This window comes from Hemibagrus wyckioides, linkage group LG08 (genome assembly GCF_019097595.1).
Source record: "Hemibagrus wyckioides isolate EC202008001 linkage group LG08, SWU_Hwy_1.0, whole genome shotgun sequence".
NCBI classification, from domain to species: Eukaryota; Metazoa; Chordata; class Actinopteri; order Siluriformes; family Bagridae; genus Hemibagrus; species Hemibagrus wyckioides.
In genome coordinates, this window is record NC_080717.1 from 5,830,674 (window position 1) to 5,857,507 (window position 26,834).

General features: G+C 40.5%; 1 protein-coding gene across 12 annotated transcripts in view; it reads left to right on the top strand.

Annotated features, from left to right (window-relative positions):
- Positions 1-26,834, top strand: part of prom1a (prominin 1a) — a 67,494-nt gene that overhangs the window by 16,068 nt on the left and 24,592 nt on the right. For 7 of the 12 annotated variants that reach the window (XM_058396528.1, XM_058396527.1, XM_058396526.1 and 4 more), the window contains 11 exons: positions 10,359-10,417; positions 11,053-11,079; positions 14,555-14,760; positions 21,487-21,607; positions 22,669-22,732; positions 22,826-22,915; positions 23,041-23,264; positions 23,461-23,535; positions 25,317-25,380; positions 25,498-25,657; positions 26,551-26,703. In XM_058396528.1, the coding sequence (XP_058252511.1) occupies positions 10,359-10,417; positions 11,053-11,079; positions 14,555-14,760; positions 21,487-21,607; positions 22,669-22,732; positions 22,826-22,915; positions 23,041-23,264; positions 23,461-23,535; positions 25,317-25,380; positions 25,498-25,657; positions 26,551-26,703 (1,243 nt within the window). The remainder of the gene's footprint in view (positions 1-10,358; positions 10,418-11,052; positions 11,080-14,554; positions 14,761-21,486; positions 21,608-22,668; positions 22,733-22,825; positions 22,916-23,040; positions 23,265-23,460; positions 23,536-25,316; positions 25,381-25,497; positions 25,658-26,550; positions 26,704-26,834) is intronic. The other 5 variants (XM_058396519.1, XM_058396523.1, XM_058396520.1 and 2 more) reach the window with 1 other exon arrangement.

A 26,834-nucleotide genomic window follows, 5' to 3' on the forward strand; every position in this document is an offset into this window, starting at 1 on the left:
GGAGGTGTGGCCTCTGTCTGTTTGTCTCTGTAAAATAGGATGTGTGGCCTCTGTAATTGTCAGTCTCACTAAAGTAGGAGGTGTGGCCTCTGTATCTGTCAGTCTCACTAAAGAAGGAGGTGTGGCCTCTGTCTGTTTGTCTCTGTAAAATAGGATGTGTGGCCTCTGTAATTGTCAGTCTCACTAAAGAAGGAGGTGTGGCCTCTACCTGTCAGTCCCAGTAAAGAAGGACGTGTGGCTTCTGTTTCTGTCAGTCTCAGTAAAGAAGGAGGTGTGGCCTCTGTAACTGTCAGTCTCAATAAAGAAAGAGGTTTGGCCTTTGTAACTGTCAATCACACTAAAGAAGGAGGTGTGGCCTCTGTAATTGTCAGTCTCACTAAAGAAGGAGGTGTGGCCTCTGTAATTGTCAGTCTCAGTAAATAAGGAGGTGTGGCCTCTATAACTGTCAGTCTCAGTAAAGAAAGAGGTGTGGCCTCTGTAACTGTCAATCACACTAAAGAAGGAGGCGTGGCCTCTGTAACTGTCAGTCTCAATAAAGAAAGAGGTTTGGCCTTTGTAACTGTCAATCACACTAAAGAAGGAGGCGTGGCCTCTGTAACTGTCAGTCTCAATAAAGAAGGAGGTGTGGCCTCTGTAATTGTCAGTCTTGGTAAAGAAGGAGGTGTGGCCACTGTAATTGTCAGTCTCAGTAAATAAGGAGGTGTGGCCTCTGTAACTGTCAGTCTCATAAAGAAAGAGGTATGACCCCTCTAACTGTCAGTCTCTCTAAAAAAGAACGTGTGGCTTCTGTAATTGTCAGTCTCAGTAATGAAGGAGGTGTGGCCTCTGTATCTGTCAGTCTCAGTAAATAAGTAGGTGTGGCCTCTGCCATTGTCAGTCTCAGTAAATAAGGAGGTGTGGCTTCTGTAACTGTCAGTCTCAATAAATAAGGAGGTGTGGCTTCTGTAACTGTCAGTCTCAATAAATAAGGAGGTGTGGCCTCTGTAATTGTCAGTCTTCTTTATCTGTCAGGAAAAACACAGCAGAGTTTGATTTAAACAGACTAATTAGGAAATAAGTGAAAGTACACTAAGAGATTATCAGTGTCTCTCTGGCAGTCCTGAGATTTACACCCATGACCTTTTTTTGGAAATTAAAAAACTGCATCTAGGAAAATAAGCAACTCTAGCACTAAGGGAAAAAAAACTTTAGTTCAAGCATTAAACCTGTTGTCTTTCACGTGGTCTGCTGTTTTTCTGACCAGACAGACTCCAACAGTGGCTTAAACTCACTCGAGCACTTAACGCCTTTTTTATTAACCGTTCTTGCACAAAAGGGAAGGAGATTGCACTCTTCGTTCCTCCTTTCTTTGTCCCTATCTGTGTTTGTGAGAGAAAAGTGAGAGCATGCTCCTCACCTTGGTAACCGCTTCCATGGTTACAGAAGAGCCCGGATTGCCTCGTGTGTGTGTTTGAGCAGGTTGTTATTGTTCATGTTCTCATGTAGTTTGCTTCTCTCTTGCCACCAGAGCAGAGACTCAACTCCCTGAGCTAACGAGTCACAAACATTTAATCTGCACGCACACCAGGAATTCTGCTCAGACGGGACACTGGGAACGTTCCGGAAAAGCCGGAGAGACGCAACAGCCACTAATAAGGATGTTTAGGGTTGGTTACAGAAACAGCAAATTTGATCGAATGGCTTTTTAAAGACAAAGTGAAACGATGGTACGAATGCGGTTTTCTTTTATGGTGCCAATAAGGAGGAACCATATAAAGCGTGACCTGTTTTTCCCCAAACTGATGTGGTAGCTCAGTGGTTAAGGCGTTGGACTAGGTTGTGAGTCTGGATCCCAGGTCCACTAAGCTGCCATTGCTGGGCCCCTAAGCAAGGCCCTTAAGCCTCAAGTGTATCAAAAATGTAAGTCTCTTTGGATAAGGGCATCTATTAAATGTCAGAAATGTAAAATTCACTGCCTTGTGCAAAAACAGGGTCTTTTAAAGATTTTCAGGAATTTTTTAATTACTGACCAATCCATTGACCTTTAGCTGATAAGTAGCAGTTTAAGCCGTGACACGAACTAACAAAATGTCTGTGTTTGCTCGGATGAGCTTCTGCCTCAGTCTTGGGGTAAATACGGATCTGAAATCTGGCAACGTCATCTCTGCTCCAGAACTATGTATATCCCTGAGGCTTGGCCCTGTCAATTGGAATTTATAAATATATACAAGAGCACATGCCAAACTAGGCTGCAGAATCCGATCTCTCCGATACTCACAGCTGGGGAAGAGTAACCCAGTTATTTGTTCACATCTTTAGTGTGTGTGTGGGGGGGGGGGGGTTGTTTTAAACATGGTAGTGTTTTTGGGCTGTGCTTCTGCTCTGCAGATGCAAAAGCATACGTCCCACTGATGGAAAGAAATCTCCTACAATATTTTGTTTGTTTACTCGACATCTCCTACCTTCCTGTGAAGTATGACTAAGTAGGCTTCCTTTGGTGTTATAAAGCCTCCTACAGTTTTAACGTGCATATCTAGAGGAAACACATTTTCCTGTTTCAGTTCAGCTGAGGTGAATCTGTATTAATCCTACTCTGTGTCATGTAGTATAGCTGTATAAACTCTGACGAAACGTTTTAAACGGTTAGGGATGGAGGTACAGTGTCGCAGATTTCTGACAGTGTTTCAGTCGCAAACTAGCGCTTTTCTGTTCTGATTCTTTGTTCCTGTCATTGTTATACTTCCTGATGTTGCATTTCCTACCTGTTCTGTTTCGACTCCTTGCTTGTTTGTCTCCTGAAACCCTTTAGCGTGCTTCCCAAGTTATTTTTCTCATCTTTTTGCATTTCCTGTTTTGGACCCTAATCCATTTTCCTGTTTTATTAATATTGTTTGTTATGGTCTGGTGCTGTTTTTCCCTTTCCCCAGACACGAATATTGGATTTGTCCTAATAAACAACACGCTGACTGTACATTCTTCAGCTGTTACATATTTATCATGACTTGATTCATATGAAATCCGGTAAAAAAAAGAGCATAAAATCCATACACTCCATGTTCTTCAAGGCTTTTAAAAGGTTATAAACTTTCTAGGCTCTTTTCAGAAACTTTTCACAAATCTTTTCCATTCTGGGTTTCGATATAAAATATTTAAAAGTTCCCTCACAGCACTAACCCTTTTTCCTGGATGGTGTGAATTTATCTTGTGGAATAATTCAGCACTCTCGAAAATAAATGTATAAGAATGTACTATTCTTTGTCGAGAACACGGTTTTATATATCTGTATCTACCTTTTTCTGGGAATGTGAATATACTACACCTTTAAGAATAGCATGCGTAACATTTTTATAGTTAATAAATAAGAAATAAAACAAGAGACAAATAATGAACAGGTCTGTAAAACGTTCCCTATATAAGCCGGTCTTGTACCACAGCAGTTACCAGTTTTTATTAATGAGTATTTTATAAATAAATAAGGTTTATTGTTGCGTTCAATTTTCCGTCAAACAACTTTTGTGTATCACTTACGTTTACAGCGGCTGTAAACAGTCCTTTCTTTACATCCTCTTGAAATTAAGTTACACTGATCAGGCATAACATTATGACCACCTGCCTAATATCGTGTTGGTCCCCCCTTTTGCTGCCAAAACAGCCCTGACCCGTCCTGCACTGTGTATCCTGACACCTTTCTATCAGAACCAGCATTAACTTCTCCAGCAATTTGAGCAACAGTAGCTCGTCTGTTAGATCGGATCACACGGGCCAGCCTTCACTCCCCACGTGCATCAATGAGCCTTGTGCCATGATGAGGAGATAATCGGTGAATGTTAGACATACCAGCACTTTTTTTTTTTTTTTTTTTTTTTTTTTTTACTAAAACCCTGCAAAGCAAACAAAAGTCCTCTGTCCTGAAAACTTACAGTGGGACCTCTCTGACTGTTAAACATCCCCGAAGTTCATCAGTGAATAACCTTTATTGTCTTTCTTTGAATCCCACCACATATTTTTAGTCCTTTTATTATTAGACTTGGATTATGCAGAGTGTCTGCCATACAAGTGAGCTGTTACTATAGAAACAGGGATGTATTCGAACAGACACATTGACACGGACCTGAGATTTGAGTCTCAGCTGGTACTGGTGTCCGAGATGCTGCTGTAGAGAAATTCATCCACATCTTCCGAACTGTCCATGTTGCTTATGCTGAATCGGCAGATGGCTCTTGTGTGGAAATGATGCTTAAGAGATAAATGAAAACGGCGGCACGGTGGCTTAGTGGTCAGCATGTTCGCCTCACACCTCCAGCGCCCTGGGTTTGAGTCTCGTTCCCGCTCACTGTGTGTGTAGAGTTTGCATGTTTTCCCCATGCTTGGTGGGTTTTCTCTGGGTGCTCCGGTTTCCTCCCACAGTCCAAAGACATGCTACTAGGCTGAGTGGAGTCTCTAAATTGCCTGTAGTGTGTGTGATTGCATATGTATGTATACACTCCGTCCAGGGTGTATCCTGCCTTGATGCCCAATGATGCCTGAGATAGGCACAGGCTCCCGAGGATAGATCGGATAAGCGGTACAGACAATAAAATGAAAAACCAAACTATAAATGAAAACTAACCAACTTTTTGCTCACAATTTCACTTTTTTACTTAGTAAAGTTTAGTGGATGCTTTTATAGATGGCTGACTCATTGCCCTTGAGAGTGTAGCGATGGATAGATCGTTCACCTCCTTCCCTCGCTAATAAACTTCAGAATATAAATCTATGTAACCTCCTACGCTATTTATTCAGTTCTGTAAACAGTGTTGAGTTTAAGGTATTCGTTTGAAGCTTTACTTTCCAATCTGACCCATCTTTTTTTTTCCTTTGCTGTTTCGTATTCATGTTCTCCAAGCAAGCTCTTAAATAATACATAAATAAATAAATGTATAAAGAAGTCACATGATATGATGCTGGGACTGTAACAGATAATTAGATATTATATAATATGTTTGTTAATTGAGAGAACATTAAGGTCCATGGAACTGATATATGTGGTCCTATAGAGTGTTTAAAACATTACAGTGAAGGAGCACGAGGACCATGGGACCTCTCCTAGAAACCCAGGCCCTGGGGACATATGATTAAATCCTAGAACATTTTAATGAGAGAACATAGGACTGTATAAGTGCAGGGGGCAAAGAACATTGGTGAAAATCTGTTGCTGATGCACGGCTAATGTCAAATTATCATGTAGAGATTTGCCTGGGGATGCTGTAAAGATTTAATAGTGATGTATGGTTAGGGGGTTGCTTTTTCTATTACCACCTTCTTTCTTGTCAGTCCCAGTAAAGAAGGAGGTGTGGCCTCTGTCTGTTTGTCTCTGTAAAATAGGAAGTGTGGCCTCTGTAACTGTCAGTCTCATAAAGAAGAGGTGTGGCCTCTGAAACTGTCAGTCTCAGTAAAGAAGGAGGTGTGGCCTCTGTATCTGTCAGTCTCAGTAAAGAAGGAGGTGTGGCCTTTGTATCTGTCAGTCTCATAAAGAAGAGGTGTGGCCTCTGAAACTGTCAGTCTCATAAAGAAGAAGGTGTGGTCTCTGTAATAGTCAGTTTCATAAAGAAGGAGGTGTGGCCTCTGAAACTGTCAGTTTCATAAAGAAGGAGATGTGGCCTCTGTATCTGTCAGTCTCAGTAAAGAAGGAGGTGTGGCCTGTGTAACTATGTGGCCTCTGTATCTGTCAGTCTCATAAAGAAGGAGATGTGGCCTCTGTATCTGTCAGTCTCAGTAAAGAAGGAGATGTGGCCTGTGTATCTATGTGGCCTCTGTATCTGTCAGTTTCATAAAGAAGGAGATGTGGCCTCTGTATCTGTCAGTTTCATAAAGAAGGAGATGTGGCCTCTGTATCTGTCAGTCTCAGTAAAGAAGGAGGTGTGGCCTCTGTATCTGTCAGTCTCAGTAAAGAAGGAGGTGTGGCCTCTGTATCTGTCAGTCTCAGTAAAGAAGGAGGTGTGGCCTCTGTATCTGTCAGTCTCAGTAAAGAAGGAGTTGTGGCCTCTGTATCTGTCAGTCTCAGTAAAGAAGGAGGTGTGGCCTCTGTATCTGTCAGTCTCAGTAAAGAAGGAGTTGTGGCCTCTGTATCTGTCAGTTTCATAAAGAAGGAGATGTGGCCTCTGTATCTGTCAGTTTCATAAAGAAGGAAGTATGGCCACTGAATCTGTCAGTCTCTGTAAAGAAGGAGATGTGGCCTCTGTATCTGTCAGTTTCATAAAGAAGGAGATGTGGCCTCTGTATCTGTCAGTCTCAGTAAAGAAGGAGGTGTGGCCTGTGTAACTATGTGGCCTCTGTATCTGTCAGTCTCATAAAGAAGGAGATGTGGCCTCTGTATCTGTCAGTCTCAGTAAAGAAGGAGGTGTGGCCTGTGTATCTATGTGGCCTCTGTATCTGTCAGTTTCATAAAGAAGGAGATGTGGCCTCTGTATCTGTCAGTCTCAGTAAAGAAGGAGGTGTGGCCTGTGTAACTATGTGGCCTCTGTATCTGTCAGTCTCATAAAGAAGGAGATGTGGCCTCTGTATCTGTCAGTCTCAGTAAAGAAGGAGGTGTGGCCTGTGTAACTATGTGGCCTCTGTATCTGTCAGTCTCAGTAAAGAAGGAGGTGTGGCCTCTGTATCTGTCAGTCTCAGTAAAGAAGGAGGTGTGGCCTGTGTAACTATGTGGCCTCTGTATCTGTCAGTCTCATAAAGAAGGAGATGTGGCCTCTGTATCTGTCAGTCTCAGTAAAGAAGGAAGTATGGCCACTGAATCTGTCAGTCTCTGTAAAGAAGGAGGTGTGGCCTCTGTATCTGTCAGTCTCAGTAAAGAAGGAGGTGTGGCCTCCTATTTTACACTGATACTGATAGACAGAAAGGCCACACCTCCTTCCTCACTGGTACTGACAGACACAGAATCCACACCTCTTTCTTTATTTACACATACAGACAAAAACGCCTCCTCCTTGATTGAGACAGACACAAATGCCACACCTCCTTTTTCACTGTTACTGACAGATACAGAGGTTTCTTCTGTACTGTGACTGACAGAAACAGAAGCCACCCACGCTTTGCTAAGCCTTTCAGACACAGTGGCCACGCCTCTTTATTTACTGGAACTGACAGATACAGAAGAGGTTTATCTTTATACTCCTACTAATCATCAGTCTGTCCCATCACTTAAGTGCAACATCAGTGACAAGCTCATGATATTATGATAATGTAATGAAATGCATTCAAGCCTCTAGAGCAACACCGGGGAGATCGTTTAATGAACAATCCTCCTTATATCTCTCGCCCTGGTTTTTTCTTTCTCCATCAGCACCATGATAGCCTCAGTGCTAGTAGGAGATAGCAGTTCTGCTGAGAAGATGTAGGGGGAAGGAGTGGGACAGGATGGATGAGTGCAGTTATGACTGAATGTGACTGAAATAAGGACACGTTTGCAGTAATGAAACACAGTGAAGAAGTTGAAACATGGTGCTGTGGATTAATTGAAAAGTTGTCTCGCTGCTCTAAAATGCTGCGGATAAAAATAGGTGGAAGAGGCGCAGACAGCGCTATGGTGCTGCATTAAGCCTAATGCTGATCCGTAGGGCTTAGTGCCACAACATGGCAGTGCTGTCGCATATTCTCATGCAGTTCTCTAACATACCTGTCAAATCACCCTCAAGTCACTGTCGGGGAGGTGTGCAGGGTATCGCAACCTTCTTCACAAAACACACACAAAAAGAGATAGAGAGACGAAATTTTCTGGCTTAATATATTTAATCCATCATTAACAACACATTATTTGATCCATGATTAGTTTTAGATTATGTGCCATGTTCACCATACAAGCCCCTGTGAAATACCCGTCAATATAGCAATGATAAAGCAGGAGAACATGCACGCTCATGAAACTATGAAGCGTCATGCTTCCAGAACTAGTGCAAGAGTTATAGAAAATGAATCAGTTAGAGAAAATGAATCATCACCTTCCGACCAATCAGAGTCAAGAATTCAGCATCGCTGTTGTTAAAATATCATAACTGTATACTTGAAACTGGCTAGCCAGCATCTTTAGCTCATAGATCGATACGTGGAAACGTTCCAAAGGCACTTCAAGTTGGAGAGACGATATCCGTGCCGTATTGTGAAACAGAATAACTGAACTGATTTCGGTATTTGTTTCAGAACATTCAGAACTTTGTTTGTGAAATTATTTAGTGAAATTCACTGATTCTTTTATCACAGCACTGCATGCTCTCACTGATCAGGAAAGGGTTAGAGTGTGGGAGCGTCCATCCTTCCACTAAACAGGCTTGATAATCACATCGCCACTTTTTTTTCCCCTTCACTCTGAATGATGTAAAGGAGTTGCAATGCCTTCTTGCAAGATATTGCCTTGCATTTAGCACGTCACCTTGTACAGGCACGGAAACGTGGCAACAGATCAGCGTTTCAGGTTTTAGGTGATTAGTCATGACTGTATACAGTAATTATGAAACGATGAGCTGTTATTTTTATATGGGGAAACGTCTGTTTTTATGGATTCTGTCTTCGAGCAGAAAGAGATTTCTCTTCCTGAAATGTGTCGGCATGTATAGTTATGACAATAAAATGCCTAATTGGTTGAAAGCAAAACCTTTTGGGCCCCCCCTCTTCCTTGTTCCATCAGTGCTGAGGTTGAATAATGAACTGAGCATCCTTGAAGGAGAATCGAAGAGTAGGAGTACAGAACATGTGGCTGTCAGAATCTCACTTGTTAGCGGCGTTGTGCATTAGCATTTCTCTTCCCGCAGCACTTCATGTTTCAACGGAGGAGTCCTGCATTGCACCAAATCGAGAGGAAACTGCTGTTGTTTATCTCTATGTTTTCCACACATGTCGTTCTGTCTGGTGTCCATCCTGTAGTGCATGTTGCACATGGTGCATTCATTTCCAGCAATTTGGACCTACAATCAGTGATGGAAGGGAATGCATTGAGAATGATATAAGCATAGTGTCTAATGCCGATTTGTGTCATGGCCTAGGACAACCATTAAACCAGCATCTGACACGCTTTCCAAAACATTTGTTGCCTTCGGGCTGGCCATTGCTTATATCTGCCAGGAAGATTAGTTTAGAATGGGTTCAGATTTATTCTGTTGAACAGGCATCATCAGTATAGCAGCGGCTGTGCAGTTGGCTGACACAGCACTGTATTCATCATCTCAGTTTGCATGGATGACACAGACTGCACTTTACCATGTGGAATGACTGAGTATCTGTTGAAATCATAATAACTTTCCTATGAAATTTGACTTATCCCATGTACTCAAACAGAAAGTTTGTCTGATCCCAACCATTCCTTCAAAAAGCTTGACCAATCACATCTACACCCACAGAAAGTTCGACTGATTAGATCTGCTCCCGCAGAAATTTTGACCAATCAGATCTACTCCCAAGAACTAATCGACCAATCACATCTGCTCCCATAATACATCCACTACTGCTGAACGTTTGCCAATCCCTCAAGCTCCTACAGGAAGTTTGACCAGTCCTCCCAGTGCAAACAAAAGGTTTAGCCCATCCTTTTAATCCCACAATAAGTTACTCCAATCCCATCCATTTTGGAAGTTTGCCACATTGAACCTGTGCCCAAAGGGGGTTAGTCCGATCCTGTCCACTCCCACCAGTCACATCAATTTTGGCCAAGCCTGTTTGCCTCCACAGACAGTTTGACCAGACCAATTTGCTTCCAGAAAAAGTCTGATCAGTACCATCTGCTCCTGAATATTTCCACCCACTTCTACAGGAAAGTTTGACCAATCAAATGTTTGACCAATTAGTTTTGCTCTCACAGAAGTTTTGACTTGCCTCTGCAGGAGGTTTGACCTGTCCAGAATATTTTCTAATCAAAATGTCCTAAAATATAAATCATTAAATTAAACAACTATGACCAAAATTTACTGAAATTCATCTATGTGGTGAAACACAAGCAACAAGCAACCTACAGGGTCCAGTACACCCCTATGTTAATGAAAGTGTCCTTTCTTTGTCTCACAAGAACTGTATTGTGATAGCCTGCTTCCACTTGTATAAAAGTAAAAACCTTTCAGTCCTATGTTTTGTTTCATCCTGCAGGATGCCACTGCCAGTATGAATAGTGACTGAGGTCAGGGACTCTTTATATCTGGCACCAGGCTCTAGCCTACTCTCTACTCTCAGATGAAACACTTCCAAAACATTTTGACTTCGCTGTAAGCCTCTATTTTCCAAATCCATGTGTAGCCTGCAGCTTCACATGGATTCTGCAGCTGTTAAAGCTGTTGCAACAGTCACAAAGCATCTGGTCAGCACTCATCATCTGTGAATCCTCTATGCATCGAAACAAACACTGTTCTCCCCTGTCATTGCAGATCTCGTCATCCAAGTGGCAAAGGACAAGTTCGGAGCCATCAAGTCTGAGTACCAGAAGGTAAGTGTGTGTGCTGTACAGGTAGTCGAGCTGAGAGACATTGTCTTGCCCATGTCAGCTCTTCAGCAGGCTATTAATTAATTGTGATATCCGAAGAGAGAGTCTTTCCATCCTCGTTATACCGACTGTGCTGCAAGAGGTAATTGTTTTTTGGCAGCGAGCACAAGAAGAATCTATTAGTTGTTTCATTAGCAAGCATCCACCCACTTTTGAAGCTGAGATCTGGGAACGTACGAGGTGTAACAGAGATTCCGAGATAAACAGTGTAACCTGTCTGTACAGCTCCATTTTGTCTTGTCTTTACAAGCTGTAAGAGGTGCCATGATTCCTCTGCAGCCATGTTCACTCATTTTATTTGGTTATATGCCCATCGCCTTGGCACACTTAAGAATGGGGAGTTTTACATATTATCAATTCTCTCGAACCTAGTGCACAGATTGAATTTATTTACATTCAAATAAATTGTTGGTACTTATCCCAGCACAGTATTACTATATTATCTTGATCCTGGTTCTTAAGTGCTTTGTTTGCCTTGTTATCTACCTGTTGCTTTTTTCTGATCATCTTTTGTGCTCTTTTTCCCCTGTGTCCTTTTTGCTTTTTCTGCATGCTTCTCATCATCTGGCTATCCCCAGCCAGAGAACATTGTTCTGACACTGCAGGTAAAGTGTGCACTGAAGCCAGCACCCTTATCATCCTTCAGTTGACCTTTATCACCCTGCACCCTAATATTATAATACCACTTGACTTCCTCAGTCTTTACCTTTTGCTTGTAGCTCACTGATTTTCCCTCTTAATGCCTTTTCTTTTCAAGGTCTGCATTAAGGTCTTTGGTGTATATATTTACACATGTATATACTCTTTTGTGTCACAAATGTGGTGATGTCTAGAATGTAGAGCTGTGTATTTAACTTTTTTCACCCACCTCCCAACTTCTCCCAGAGATACACTGACCTTGTCTTGCAGATACTGTTAATATTCTTGTCCTGTAGAAGTTCTGACCATGTCTGCCTTCAGTCTTACTCTGACCATGCCTGATGTATATGGCCACTACCTGACCGTTGCACCAATATGTACTCTTTAAAAGTGTTAGTCCCCCTTTGCTGTTATAATAAACTCCATTCTTCTGAAAAGGGTTTCCACTAGATTTTGGACCATGGCCTGTGGGGATTTGCCCAAGACTGCTGTCTGTCTAAGAGACCTGGGGTACAATTGGCACTCCAGTAAATCTCCAAGCTCAATGTTGAGGTCAGGGCTCTATGAAAGCCACTCAAGTTCTTCTATTCCAACCTTGGCAAACTATCAAGCTTGCTTTGTGCACAAGGGTATTTTCATGCTGGAGCATGTTTAGGCCACTTCCAGTGCCAGTTTCACTTAAGGAATTAATGCACCACCACTGGTGTGATGGTGAAGTGAACAAATCTTTGGCCATATAATGAGTAATGACTGTGCCTGGCAGTCTGTGATACTATGACTAGGTCTGCTGAAACTGCTACCATATCAGCTTAACACAAAGAAATGTATCCTGTACCAGCCAGTTCTCTCAGCTACAATGATTGCAAATGCCTGCTTAAGCAGAAACTCCTACAAAGCTCTCCTATCTCCACAGAAACATATTTTCCCTTCCCTGCAGATACTCTGGCACTGACTACGTGCCTTCCCACAACATCATTGTGCGTGAGCTGCCTCCTTCCACCAAAACACTGAGTGTCCTTTCAGCTCCCACAGAAAGTGTGACTAATCTCACCCACTCCCGTGGTTATTATTTTGGTTGTTATCCACCTTCAATATTTTTTAATGAATTTACTTAGGTCTGGTTTCCTACATGTAAACAGATTAATAATATAAACCACAGTGTCCCTGACCAGAATAAAGCAGTTAATGTAGAAGAATGAATGCACAACATAAGTGCACAGTGCCACGGAAACAAGCTTGATATATGAAGGCCAGCGCTTCGCCCACGTGAAAGTAAATCCTACCTGTGCTTGTGGTTTCTCGTTTAGTCCCGTGGGATCCCAGTCCTAATGGACATTCTAGTCTCAATTACTTACAATTACTGAGGCTATGCTCCTTCAAATGGCCATAGCTTTATACTTCTCCCTGCCTCTCTCTGCCAGCATTTATTTCTGTGTTCATGTTAAATGTTTTATGACCAGTTTGTTTGTATCCTTTAAATGGAGGAACTGGTCATTAGTGGTTACATTACAGCATCCTATGGGATGTATCTAATTAAGTCTCCTGGTGGTCCAGCGACAGGATCCGGCATTCTCATTGCCTCAGCCCGGGTTAGATTCCCAGGCAGGGAGCTAACCCAGCCACTGAAGAGTTAACTCTCAGTGCCGGTCACAAACCCAGATAAAATGGGAGGGTTGCGTCAGGAAGGGCATCCGGCGTGAAAGCTGTGCCAAACCAAAACATGCGGACTAAATGATCCGATGCAGCAACCCCGAACAGAGAGCAGCCGAAACAACAACAACATGTGATATATCTACTTCTTCCACATACTTTATTTATGAGCATTTTTTTCACTTAAAAATGTTCTACACCTCTAAGTCACTGTCTAAGCCAGAAGTGTCCAATCGAATTCGGAAAGGTCCGGTGTGTGGGCAGGCTTTTATTCCAGCCAAGCAGAAGCCACACCTGAGTCTATTGAAATCCAAGATCAATTGATCTGATTAAAGAAGTCGAATCAGATGTGGCTCCTGCTTGATTGGTGTGAAAACCTGCACCAACACTGGGTCTTTGCGGATAAGATCGGACACCCCTGGTCTAAGCTATTAGTATTGTTGTAATTCTCCAAAGGTAGATCCAACCATTAATGTTATTACACACAAATATGTGCTGCAGCTTTGCAGCACGGGGTCACTTGAACCAAATGGTCACCGAGATCCTTTTCTGTAAACCTTTTTGTGAAAAAAAAGCGTTTGCTATTTTTAGCTCAGCCATGCTAATACCCCAACCTTTAAAAAAAAAAGTTCACCAGACTTATTCAGTTACAGGGAATTTCAGAGGGAATGACTCAATCTCTGCAGTGAGTTTGGTCAGTACTTCTCTAATCCCCACCTCAGAAGTAGACTCAAGAACTAGCCTGGTACTGCGACGGAGAACTGAAGTTGCTTTTGCTCTTCCAAACAGTGATGGATAGTCAACTTATTTTATTGAAGACGTGCGCTCTTGTTCATGCTACATTAAAGTGATGCATGTCTGAGGGCCAGAGCTTAAAACATCCATTTGCTATGAATTCATTTACTTGAACAGCTCAGCTTCCTGATCTCACCTTGGCCTGAGAGACGTGAATGTTTTATGGGAATGTAAAACTAGATTAATGTCAGACAGACGGGCAGACCAAGAAACCTGGAGTCTAGAGCCTGGCAAGCTTCCAGCGGCTCCTTCACACCGTCTGGCTAAGCGGCTAGCTCTCATCGCTTAAATTTGATTCATTATAACACCGCTCTTACATTTTACATGACAAAGGGAATTCCTTTTCCAGCTTCATATATATTTTATTCAGTTTTTTTTAATAAGGGTGTGTACTTTTCGAACTGGGATGACGGTGTAGTATTCAAACTTGGCTGGAGATGAGCTGGATCTTTTGTAATGCAATAAGACAGCAGAGCTTAATCACAGACACCCATTATATTCTAAAATAATATCAGATGTCTTTTTCGGTGTGTGTCATGTTTCCTGTTATATGAGCAACTACCCTTTCCTGTTCCTTTCGTTAGTCCTTAGCACTAGCTTTAACAATAGGGACAATTAGCTTTTGACAGCTGTAGTGATGGCTACTGTGACTGAAAACTACAAACTGCCCCAAAAATAGGCAAGGAGAAGCTCATTACAACATTTCTGCATTGATAAACTGATCTATTGAGTAACTATACACAATCAACCCAAGTAATCTTCTCAACAATGAAATTAAATCAACCTCAGATTGGGATTTTTTTTGCCATAACAAACCATTACCTGTTCAGACACCGGTATCATTTTCAGGTCTCACCGTAGCCGTCTTTACATCTCTTAAAAGTCCCAGATGTCTTTAATGTCTCACACATCTCCTGAAAGACAATGTGTTCTGTTTATATCCTGGTTATAACCTAGTCAACTTTGGAGTGTAAAGTGGAACGTTGCATTGTGCAGGTGATTTACTATGAGCTGGGCTTTGTGGTGTGTGCGATCATGGGGATTCTCTTCATTGTGCTCGTGCCACTGGTTGGATTGCTCTTCTGCATGTGCCGCTGCTGCGATAACTGCGGAGGAGAGATGCACCAGAGACAAAGGAAAAACGCAGACTGCCAGAGAGGACTGCTTACCACGCTTCTCCTCACCACCACCTTCATCATCACGTAAGTGTTAAGGTCTGGGTATTTGATTATCCCTGCAGCTGTACAGTAATGAGCAGCTGTGAATATCACAGTGGCGGTTAATTCATCAAGATCAGTTCAATGTGCTATATCTCATAAGTACACTACACTATATGGTAAATGGACACCTAACCATCACACTTGAATGTGTATTCTAAAACTGTTGACAATAACACAGATGTAGTTTTTCTCCACTCTTCTGGGAAGGATGTCCACTAAATTTTGAAGCCTGGCTGTGGTCATTTATCCACAAGAGCATTAATGAGGTCAGGCACTCATTTCAGTCTTCCTGTTTATCCCAGATGCCTTTAGCGGTTGAGGTCAGGGTTCTGAGAGTTCTTCCACATCTTCCTTGTCTTTATGAAGCTTTCTTTGTGTACAGAGACATTGTTATACTGTGCCCTTTAGTTCCAACAAAGGGAACTTGTAATAGGCATACGCAACATACGTAGACAATTGTGCACTTCACTCATGCAGCAGTTTGAAGGGAACCACATAAGGGTGTGATGCTCAGGTGTCAACTTACTTTCGGCCGAATGGTGTCTGTCAGGACTATTGTTATTTGTATTGTGTTTCTTATCTGCACTGTGCTTCTGTAACAAAGCAATTTTACACTCAAGTCGATTACCTACCTCCATCCTGACTATCCACCCACTCACTCCCCTACCTTCTACCTTCTTCTCAGCTTTTTATATCCGTCCACCCGCTCAAGCCCAACTTTCCCCTTAAATAAAGTTACTCAACTCGCCACCTATCTACCCACTCAACCAGCTCTCTACATACCTGCCTACCCACTTAACTACCCACATATCTAACTAAAATATTTTCCGTCACCCACAAATTAGTTTCATGACCTCAGTATAGTATTTCTTGGCCACAAAATCCTAACCGCAAGTAAACACAGCATTAACGTTAAATGGTATACTGTTAAATCAAGAGAAATCTCCATTTATTAACACTATCATTCTGACAAAATTGGTAATGTAGACTCCTATCTAGTATATTAAATGCTTAAATCTTTATTACTTTTATGTTAAATGGTATCTCAGTTGATAACAAACAAGAAAAAAAAAACACAACTAGATTCTTTAGTCCGTATTTTCTATCGCCTTAATTTTTCAAGCTTAAAGGCAAGTGCTTGTTTTTAAAGATGGCCTCGGAAAACTTAAAGATTTTTACTAAAATCAGGAAACATTTGGTGTGTGATGTGATTGCGAGATGACTAATCCATGTTTGTCTAGCATTTCGCTTTGAATTATGATGATGTACCTGTTTTCCCAGAGGTTTGGTATTAAATTACGATATTCATTTCTCAAACTACAATGCTCAAAAACCACTACAATGTTCACGTCTTTAATAATGTTGGCAATGTGTCGCTTGCCATAGCAACAAGCTCTGACGTGAGTTCCTGATGAGCAGCTTTATGGTGCTACAACTGAGCTGGAGATTGAGAGAACCATGTCTACTGATCCCACATTTCAGTACATTAATAGTGCAGCCCTTAAGGCTGGACACACAGAGACCTTGAGGGCAACATCACAAAACTGAACGTGATGTGCTTTATGGCTCTATTTGGTTGCTTCTTTATTAGAGATTCCATAGCCAAGCCTTGGCTGCCTGGAGATCAGGGGCTCAGTCACCTCACACATATTAAATCTCCAGGGCCAGGAGGCACCACGGCACAGTGGTTCTAATGAAGCTATTACAGTGACAGGGACAGAGAGGCAACCCGGAGTGGGCTAAATTACAGGGAGTGAAAAAAAGACTTGACGACGGTGAAAGAATGTCAAGTACCTGCTGGTCTTTCAGTAGCTAGACTGAAAATGCTACAGCACGATCACTCTGAAGCTCAAAAGGCCATTGTTGAAAGCGCAGTCCGGTCATGGATGAGCTCTTAGCTTCAAGAAGCTCCAGGAATAAGATCACTCACTGACATGCAGTGATTCGTGAGGTGCTTAATACAGAGGGCTAGAATGCGCGTGTATTGCCGTGTGAAGAAATGATGCAGGATGTTCAGATTGCTTGAACAATGCCCATCATTCTCAGTGTCTGTCTTTTGTGTCCTCTACTCTCAACGGGTGTCCTTTCATCTCGGCTGTGCCCTCGTTTTTATACCCTATTGGCAGCAATGGCAGCAGTAGTACTGCTCTTCTTTAAAAAAAATAAATAACAGGAACCAGTTATACAACTGAATAAATCAAGATGTGACCCAATTAGCATGCAGACATGACTGTTCGTTGCTTGGAAGACAAAAGTCTTGCATTTCTCAAGGATGCTGTCATCCACCAGAAATAAGATGCGATAGAGTGACGATCAGACGCCGCAAGAGGCTTCAGGCAAGGCTGCTTTTATTTTTAGCTTTCTTTAAACCGATGTGGCATCAAATATGAGAAATTAGGTCCATGAGCAACATTCTGCATGGTTCAGTCGTGTTCATGAGCTGATATTTCTCTGCATAAACTCTACATTTTTCAGGGTGGAATAAAATCAGGCATCCATTAGCTAGTATTGTCCAGTGATGTGCAATGCATCCTTGGTCTTTGGCAGGAGTTATGTAAGTATATTCTAGCACTTAGGTCAAAAAATATGAATTACAGACGAAAAGGAGAGAAATAACTGTATGCTCAGAATGTTGTGGCCTCATCTTTTGAATGGAAAAGGGAAACGATTGTCTTACACTTCAGTTCCCAGGCTGCCATGGCCTACTTTCTCTCCTCACACAAGGGCAAGGGTGCTGGGGTAATTTGGAAACTGAGGGGGAAAATGGTAATGCTAGTGGGATTAGACAGAACACAACAAAAAATCTGTCAGTTTAAGTTAAGGATACCGTTTAATTTAGCAATATTTCAAAGTATTTAATAAAGATGGCATCTGTTAGTCATTGTAGGTTTCTTGTTAAATATTAGAAATAAATCATATTCATTACACTCCCACTTAGGAGCATCCTTAAGTATGGCGGGGAGTTCAAACTTTTGCTTACTACCATGTTGATTTACAATAAAATCCAAAGTGGCCTTGGCTATTTCACTATTCAGAAAAACATCTTTCACTTTTCAGAAAAGATTGTGCCTCCTGATAAATTTGTGTCACTCTTCACCTTCTGTACATCTCCACGTCCCCTCACAGTGACTGCCATTGTCTCGATCCGACTCCGGACTGTTTTGCCGCAGCGCTCCGATCACATTTCATCTCTGCAACTCAGGCCAGAGGGAAGCCAGCGAGTGGATCTGGAGTCGTTGTTGGGTGAAACCAGACCTGGTGGGTCAGCCCATGTTTAGAAAGGCATTTAATGGGGTTCTCACCCCCACCCTGAGCTCGAACAGCCCCTACTGAGGCAGCTAGGAACGTAGCGGGAACACAGTGGGAATACAACAGGGCTTTGTGCAACGGAAACACGAGCCTCGGGCCCACCAACCACACGCCACATTTTCCCGTGCAATGGACCAACACAAATGAAGCAGCTTAATTAAGTCGAAACTTTTGCAGCTTTAGTTCAGAAAATGAAGCGGCATCTGTCGTATCCTGGTGAGATGACACTGAGGCATGTGAGTGTAAATGACAACGAACACTGAAACTTGAAGGGTTTAATTAATAAAGCTTGTGATTCCCTCCTACATCTTCTCTCTAGTTCTTATCAAATATGTTTAATCTTTGTTGCGTGCTCTTTTTTTAACCCAAAGATAAGCAATGCTATGAAATAAAAAAGGCAGGAATAATTTTCATTCAGTTTTGTACAGCCTAGTTCTCAACTTGTAGCCCAACTGATTGCCACAAATCTGGGAGCGTAAGAGCTAAAACCAGCTAAGAAACAGCTACTAGAGTACACCGTTGTGATAGATCTCCCAAAGTTAGCTAGCTTGCTAGTCAGCTAGCTAGATTAAGCTTAAAGCCTATAACAATCAATCTACAGCAAAAGTCATATACATACTGCTGGAGAGTAGCTAAGCTAACTTTAGCTTTAGATAGCAACATTTTCTAGAATTAAAAATAACTCTTTGTGCTTAAAAACCATGTCACTTTTTTTTATCTAGCAATAATACCTAAGCTAGATGGCTAATAAATGAATTGAAAACATGACATAAAACAAACATGACTACTGTATTTTACAGTATGATAGCTAGTCTAATGTTAGCTAGCTTCCTAGTTAGATAGATAGATTAAGCATGAAGCTTATAACGGTCAAGCTACAACGAAGGTCATATACATACTGCTGGAGGGTAGCTAAGCTATCTATAGCTTAAAATAACAACATTTTTTAGATATAGAAAAAGCTCTTCGTGCATAGAAAACCCTGCCGCATCTTTATTTAGCAGTAACACCTAAGCTAGAAGGCTAATAACTGAATTGAAAACATGATATAGAACTAACATGACTACTGTTTTTCATAGTATGATAGCTAGCCTAATGTTAACAGCTTGTTAGTGTTAATTACTTGGACATACCTTTAAAAAAAAAAGCTATGATTTAGCTGGTTAATGGCTAGCTAGATTGTTAGCTTGTTTGTTGGTGTTTGAATAGTCTGTCAGGTGCTAGATTAATAGGTAGTATCTAAAAAGTGAGTAAGTTTAGGAAGAGAATATGAATTAATTTAGTCAAATTGACAACAAATGAAGAGTCAGGTCTCCTTGCAAGAGATGACCCTAAAGCACATGAGCGCAAGGTCTAAAACGATTAGCCTGAAATTTAAAGTGGTTGAATCCACACACTGTATGAGTTGTGTGTCTTCCCTCCAGGCTTCACACCAAGCGTGTTTAATCTCAGATCTGATGTTCTCTTGGTACGTCTTCCCTTCCCGCTTCAGACGAAATTAGCTAATGTCTAAAAATGACAGTGAATATTTCTTCTCCTGCCCTGGCCACATTGTCGTAATAAGGTGTCGAGTCTTGTTTACACATGTATTTTGGAACTGGGTGGTGGTGTTTTTTCCAAAATGGCTTCCAGCAGAACAGAAAATTTGTCTCGAGTTTCTCTGATTGAATTGCGTGCCCTTCTTCTTGAGCGGGTGCGTTTCTTTCTTCTTTTTTTTTAACGTGTTGTCTGTCCTATCCAATTGTCTCCGAGACATACATCATCTTTAGTTCCGCTTTGTTCCCATCGTAACTCTGATCTCCTGACCCAGCTGGCCCAAACAGACAGTATATTTACTGAAAAGGAAGGAGGACAAACGTTAAGGGGGAGAGAGGGAGAGTAACAAAGCCTCTTTGTGAATAGGAGTTCAGCTGTTGATGTCCAGAGGGAGGATGGGGCAACAGGACTCACCTTCTCTGACCTTTGAAACGTTTGTTTTTGTCCTGTTCCTGTGTGTCCTGCAGAAGAAATGCTAATATACATACTGAAAACATACTGTATTTAGATAGTACAGATTTGCCAGTATATTAGTTACACTGAGCTGTCAGTGTGAGGGTAAAAAAAAATCATTTGGAGTAACCATGCCAACATTTTTCTGGCAATAATATGTCTCTGCTTTGAGAAAACACAAATATCTTCGAGCAAAACAACAGGGAATTTTTTATTTTGGCTATTCTTTAACCTCGTTTTGGCTGCCTGCCTGCAACCAATCGAACTAACGTAGCAGTTAAAATGTCCGTCCGTCTCCTTGAAGAGGTCTTGCTAGCCATGTCTCATTTTCTCACACGGTTATTGACTCAAAGCTAATCAGGTTATTTTGTAATCAATTCAAGCTGTCAAAAATGTCCTCAAAGCTCCTGAGGCATCTCCGAGATCATCATTAAAACAGAGAACACACTATGCAACAGCAAAGCATCAAAATAAAATAAATAAATAAATCACTTAAGTGGGCAGAACCGACTGAATGCCTCAGCGAATTTTTTCCTTGCCAACATTAGCATAAACGGAGATCAGAACACGAGTGACTTTTACCTCAGGCGAATAGGAAGGCGTGGTGTCCTCATCATTCAGGGGCATTTTATTATAGATCTGTATTCCCTGAAGGGGTCTCATTTTGCACCAGTGACACCTCAGATATGGACCATTTCACACAGTGACCAAAATCTCCCTGGTTTCTAGCATGCTAGATCATATTTTTTTTGAGTCACTGCTCTTGCTAAACGATTCCACTTGAAAGGAGCCCGTTATAGAGCCTGCTAATGCTGCAGCCCCTGATTCATGATCATGACACACTTTTCAACACGCAAAGTGTTTCTTTTCTTTTCATTCCACCACACAGCAATGAAAATGCAGCTGTCCTTCATATTCGAAGCTTCTGCTGCTGCTACCTGCGGAGATGTTCAATTAAATGGGCTCAAATCTAATCAGTGAAGATACCTGATATCTCTCATCTGAATAATAATGTTTATCTTTTTAACAGATGAGGGTTCCTGTTAATTTGCTCACTGAGATACAAAAGGATGTAGCACTAGGTGCAAATTAACCGAAGTCTTCATATGCAACAGGAATCGTACAATATCTGTTTAACCGTATGGACAGATTAGCATTCTAGATGCATCAGTATCAATAATCTATGTGTGAAAATATTATCAGTGGGATTCATAGTAATCATTTGCTACTACACTGAGCATGATGTAATGCATGTGGAAAACAGGTGATTTTTTTGTGTGTATGTGTGAGTGCTGCCATCTAGTGGTTGGTTATTTCCAGGTGTTTTGCTTGCAGTGTTCCCATGAATTATCTAGAGATCTGCACATGTAGAAGGAATTTAAGGGGGTTTTCTCTCTTCTCTGTCTCCAGCGCTGGGGTCCTGTGTGCATATGCAGCCAATCAGAACCTGAGTTCTCAGTTGAAGACCATGAGGAGGCTCGTCAACAGTAACCTGAAAGACTTGTACACCTTTGCTAATAACACACCGGTGGTAAGAACTCCTCCATCAAGCAGCTTGGATAGATGGACTGGTTGAGTGATACTGGAAGATAAATGGATGAATGGATGGAATGATATATCAAAGGATACATAAAAGGGTAGATTATAGGGTGGATGGTTGAGTTGGATGGACAGGTGGACAGATGAATATAGGGAGGAATTGGTGGTTAAAAGAATGGATGGTCGAATGTATTGGTGAATAAATAGATAAAGATATGAATAAAGGGTGAACAGGCACAGTTGAATGGATGGGTGGGTAAATGGCTGGACAGGCAGATAAATAGATAGAAAGTTTGGGTAATGGAAATTGAAGGAATGGATGAGTGGACAGACGATTGACTGGACAAACTGGTGGATGGATGGGTGGGCAGAGGGATGGATGGGATAGATTAATGAATGGTTGGATGATCAGACATATTAAAGGATGGATGGATGGGCAGAGGGATAGATTAATGATTAAGAGGGTGATCAGACATATTGATGGATGGATGGATGGATGGGCAGAGGGATAGAGTAATGAATGGCTGGATGATCGGATGGATGGATGGATGGATGGATGGGATAGATTAATGATTGGTTGGATGATCAGACATATTAAAGGATGGATGGATGGAGGGATAGGTTAATGAATGGGTGGATGATTGGATGGATGGATGGATGGATGGATGGGCAGAGGGATAGATTAATGAATGGGTGGATGATCAGACAGACAGATGGATGGATGGAAGGATGGATGGTCTGGCCGATGAATCTGTGGATGGATAAATGTGTGGATGGATAGGTGGGAGGATCCATAGTATTATGTACAGATGAGTAAATGGGTGTGTGGACAGAAACACTGACAGATACATAGAAATAAATAGAAGGATGATTGACTGATGGATGGATGAATAGATTGGTGACTGGATAGCTGGATTCAACAGGTGGTTGAACATATGGACAGATGGCTGGACATACAAGTAAAAGGTCTACTGATAAATGGATGGATGGATATTAATTGTATTTGTTGTAATTCTAGATTGTAAATTAGTTTTGTACGACTTTTTTCCCCAGCAAATCGATCACCTGATCTCTCAGTATGGAACCGCGAAGAACCAGGTGCTCTGTGATCTAGACAGTAAGTATATAATGGTAGATGCAGTGTGTTGACCAGTAGATGGTTTCATTGGATGTAAACTGAGAGTGTGTGTGTGTGTGTGTGTGTGTGTAGATGTAGGTCAGTTGCTGGGTGGAAGGATACATGAAGAGCTGGGAAAAGTGGTGCTACCTGCCCTGGATGAGGCAAAGAACATGGCTGGAGGTAGAACATTATTCAGTCTTTCTGTCTGTTTCTCTCTCAATCTTTCATTATTCCCTAATGAATGTTCGCTCAACCATGAGTTCAGCTTTGTCTAAAACTTGTGTGTGTGTGTGCGCATGCTCTAGTGATTCAGGACACGAAGCAGGCTCTGGAGGACGTGACTGTGACGTTGGGGATTCTGCAGGAGGGCACAGCGCAGCTACAGTCTAACCTGAACAAGGTCCGATTGAACATCTCGAACACCCTCGATGACCCAGTGTGCACCAGATCACCAGAACCAGTGACTCGCGTCTGCATCAACATCCATAACTCGCTCAGCCAACTGGAGATCGACGCAAACTACTCATCGGTGAGGTTTAGCTTCAGTGAGATCTAAGAAATCTTATCTTAAAATAATCCTAATTATTAGGAAAGTACACAACGTTTATGGAAAGGATAATATTTAAAGGAGATTTGGTTTGAGTCCCATAAAGGTTAATGCTAGAAAGCCATTTTGTGTGGATTTTCTTCAGCTCACTGCTTCATAAAATGCTTGTGTGTTTCAGCTGCCTGGTGTGAGCGAGCAGTTGGACAAAGTGAACGACGTTTTGAAGACCAACCTCAGCAGAAAAATTCACAAGGTACTTCAGGACAATGATGGTGTTGGAGTTTTGATGATATGCGTGTTGTTTAAATGAAAGCCAGGAACACTATATCGGAATTGTGGAAATTGCCAGCTTCCGAATTGTTCCCGAAAAGCACTCCTCTGTGTGATTTCTCTCATCGGGGTTTAAGTGGTCAGGATTTTCACTGTTCTGTCAGGATCTGTCATGCCGTTGTCTTTACAGTGACACCATTTCACCTGGCTCATATTATGCAGTATACTTTCACTGTTCACTTTAATAGGAACACCTGTACTCATGCTCATTTATGCAGTTAGCCAATCGTGTGGCAGTAGCACAATGCATAAGGATACAGCATGAAGGAAGGATACTGTAATTATTATATATTATTACTCTTATATTATCACTTAAATATTACAGCTCTGGTGTCATGTATCTGCATGATGTTATGCATTGTGTATCTGCCACATGATTGGAGGATCGGATAACCGCATAAATCTGTAGAGGTGTTCCTATTAAAGTGGACAGTGAGTGTAACTGTAACACCTAGTTACAGGGACTGAATGAGATTTATGACAATAATGTATTAATTTAAATCTCAATTCTAATGGTTAAATTTATGAGAAATTAATTATTTTTTTTCTTATTAATCCTGTTAGCTGCAACATTATTTTAAGATTAAACATTAAACTGTAGTTTATTATTTATCGTTTATTGTTCAGAGTAATATTTAGAATTTAGGTTTATTATTTAGAGTTTATATTTAGAATTTATTATTTCAGTTGTTTATTACTTAGTTTATTAAAAATGTGTTTTGTTTATTATTTAGAGTTTAATTTTTAGAGTTTATTATTTAGTTTATGTTTAATATTTTAAGTTTGTCTTTTAGTGTTTATTCCTCAGTTTGTCTTTATTTTTTAGAATTTATTATTTAGAGATTTTTTTTTTACTGATTTTCTGTTTATTATTCAGACTTTGTTTATTAGTTAGTGTTTATGTTTTAATGTTTATTATTCTGTTTATGTTTATTATTCAAACTTAATTTTTACTGTTTAGAGTTTGTTTTCATTTTATGTTAATTTTTTAAAGTTTATTATTTAGATATTTTTTATTTATTTTCTGTTTATTATTCAGACTTTATGATAATTGTTTAGAGTTTATATGTTAGTCTTTATTATTCTGTTTCTGTTTATTATTCAGCCTTTATGTTTATTGTTTAGAGTTTATTTTTTAGAGATTATTATTTTGTTTATGTTTATTATTCCGAGTTTAGTATTCATTTTATGTTTATTTTTCTGAGTTTATTCTTTAGAGTTTATTATTTGGTTTATATTTATTATTCAGAGTTTATTATTTATGGTTTATATTTATTATTCAGAGTTTATTATTTATAGCTTATGTTTATTTTTCTGAGTTTATTATTTATAGTTTATATTTATTATTCAGAGTTTATTATTTATAGTTTGTTTCTTATTCAGAGTTTATTTTTTAGAGTTTATTATTTATAGTTAATGTTTATTTTTCAGAGTTTATTATTTATAGTTTATATTTATTATTCAGAGTTTATTATTTATAGTTTATGTTTCTTATTCAGAGTTTATTATTTATAGTTTATGTTTCTTATTCAGAGTTTATTTTTTAGAGTTTATTATTTGGGTTATTATTCAGACTTGTTTAGAGTTTATTATTCAGAGTGTATTGTCTGGTTTATGTTTACTATTCCAGGTTCTAGCACATGGCTTTTAGAGTAGAACTGTACAGTAACTCTGTCTCTGAATCATGTTCTTCTCATCCTCCAGGGGTATTTAGCCTTCAATGACACCCCGACGATGGTAACAAACCAGACCAAAAACATAGCTGAAGGTAAGGATTACAACTAAACGCCCCACACTGCTTCAGATAATCTGTATTGCTTCTATTACGTAACATTAGAGACCCGTCCTTCTTTCATGTCCTCATTCCTCTGAACTCTGATTTCAGGAGTCCGAGGTTTGTTGGATGGGGTCGGCAACAACATCACCAGATTCTCCAAACTGTTTCCGGTGCAGACTACAGTCAACAACGTCACCAATTACATCAGGCACACACACTCACAGATCGAGGATCTTTACCCAGAGATCGACAAAATGGACTTCTATAGGTACTTCAGCCATGACACTCTCACAGCCATGGATGTGTCTGAGCATGTCGTAAATGTCTTAAATCTTTCATCAGAATCAGGCATAAATGAACAAACTCAACCGGGAAAAATATTTTTGTATGGTTATACACCAGCAGAATTAATGCCTGGTGAGATAACAGCTCACTACCGACTAATCCCAAAGTCTAATCTGTCTTAAAGCATGCGCTCTTTGCATAATACTCTTCTCACTCTTCCTATGCTTTTCTGCAGATAGAACTGAACGTTTTTTTGTTTTAGCGTTATCATTCCAAGTGTTGGAATATCTATTAATTAAATCACTCAGTCACTTTTTCACTCGTACGAAGCATGCTCTGATTAAACATCATCAATCGGGGACAAAGTGGGCGTGCATTTGACGCATAAGCACCAAAGAAAGTCATTACATGCGTCATTAAATAGTTGTGTTGGGTTTTTTTTTACTGTGTGGCAGCTGCTTTAAAGTGCTATTTACAAGAAGAAGATATTTATTTAACTTCATCTAGTTCCTTAATTGAGAGTAATTATAATGAAAGTGAGGGGACTTTAATTTGAAAGAATGCACATAAGCAAAGGTATTTCAGATGTATAATAAAAATGAAAAAATATTTAAAATATTTTAAAATTTAAAATAATATATAAAAATATAAAATAAATATTTTTAACATCACATGCTTCTGTAATTTTGTTAAACATTTCGTTTATTTATATTTCGTTTTCATGGTTTTGCTTTGCTTTATTTGAATTCTTCATTTTAAATTAAAATTAAACGTATAAGTCAAGAATTTCAAGATAAGATCAAATCTATTGATTCACTCGTTCAGGACTGTGTTTTTGTCTAAGGTGTAAAATCTTGTGTAATCTTCCGTCTGCAGGTGGATTGGCTGCATCACGCTGTGCTGCATGGTGGCGCTCATCTTAGCCTTCAACTTCCTGGGCCTCCTGTGTGGAATCCTGGGATTTGACAGACACGCCTCTCCTACGACTCGAGGCTGTGTGTCCAACACCGGAGGCAACCTGCTGATGGCGTGAGTGAGGCTGTTAAATTTAAGCAGTTAAGCTACTGTATGTATAAGTAGGAGAACTTTTAATAATCTGGTCTGACCCCGGTGTAGTTCATCTCCTTTGATGGAGCAGGATTCGATATATCCGAGGCGAC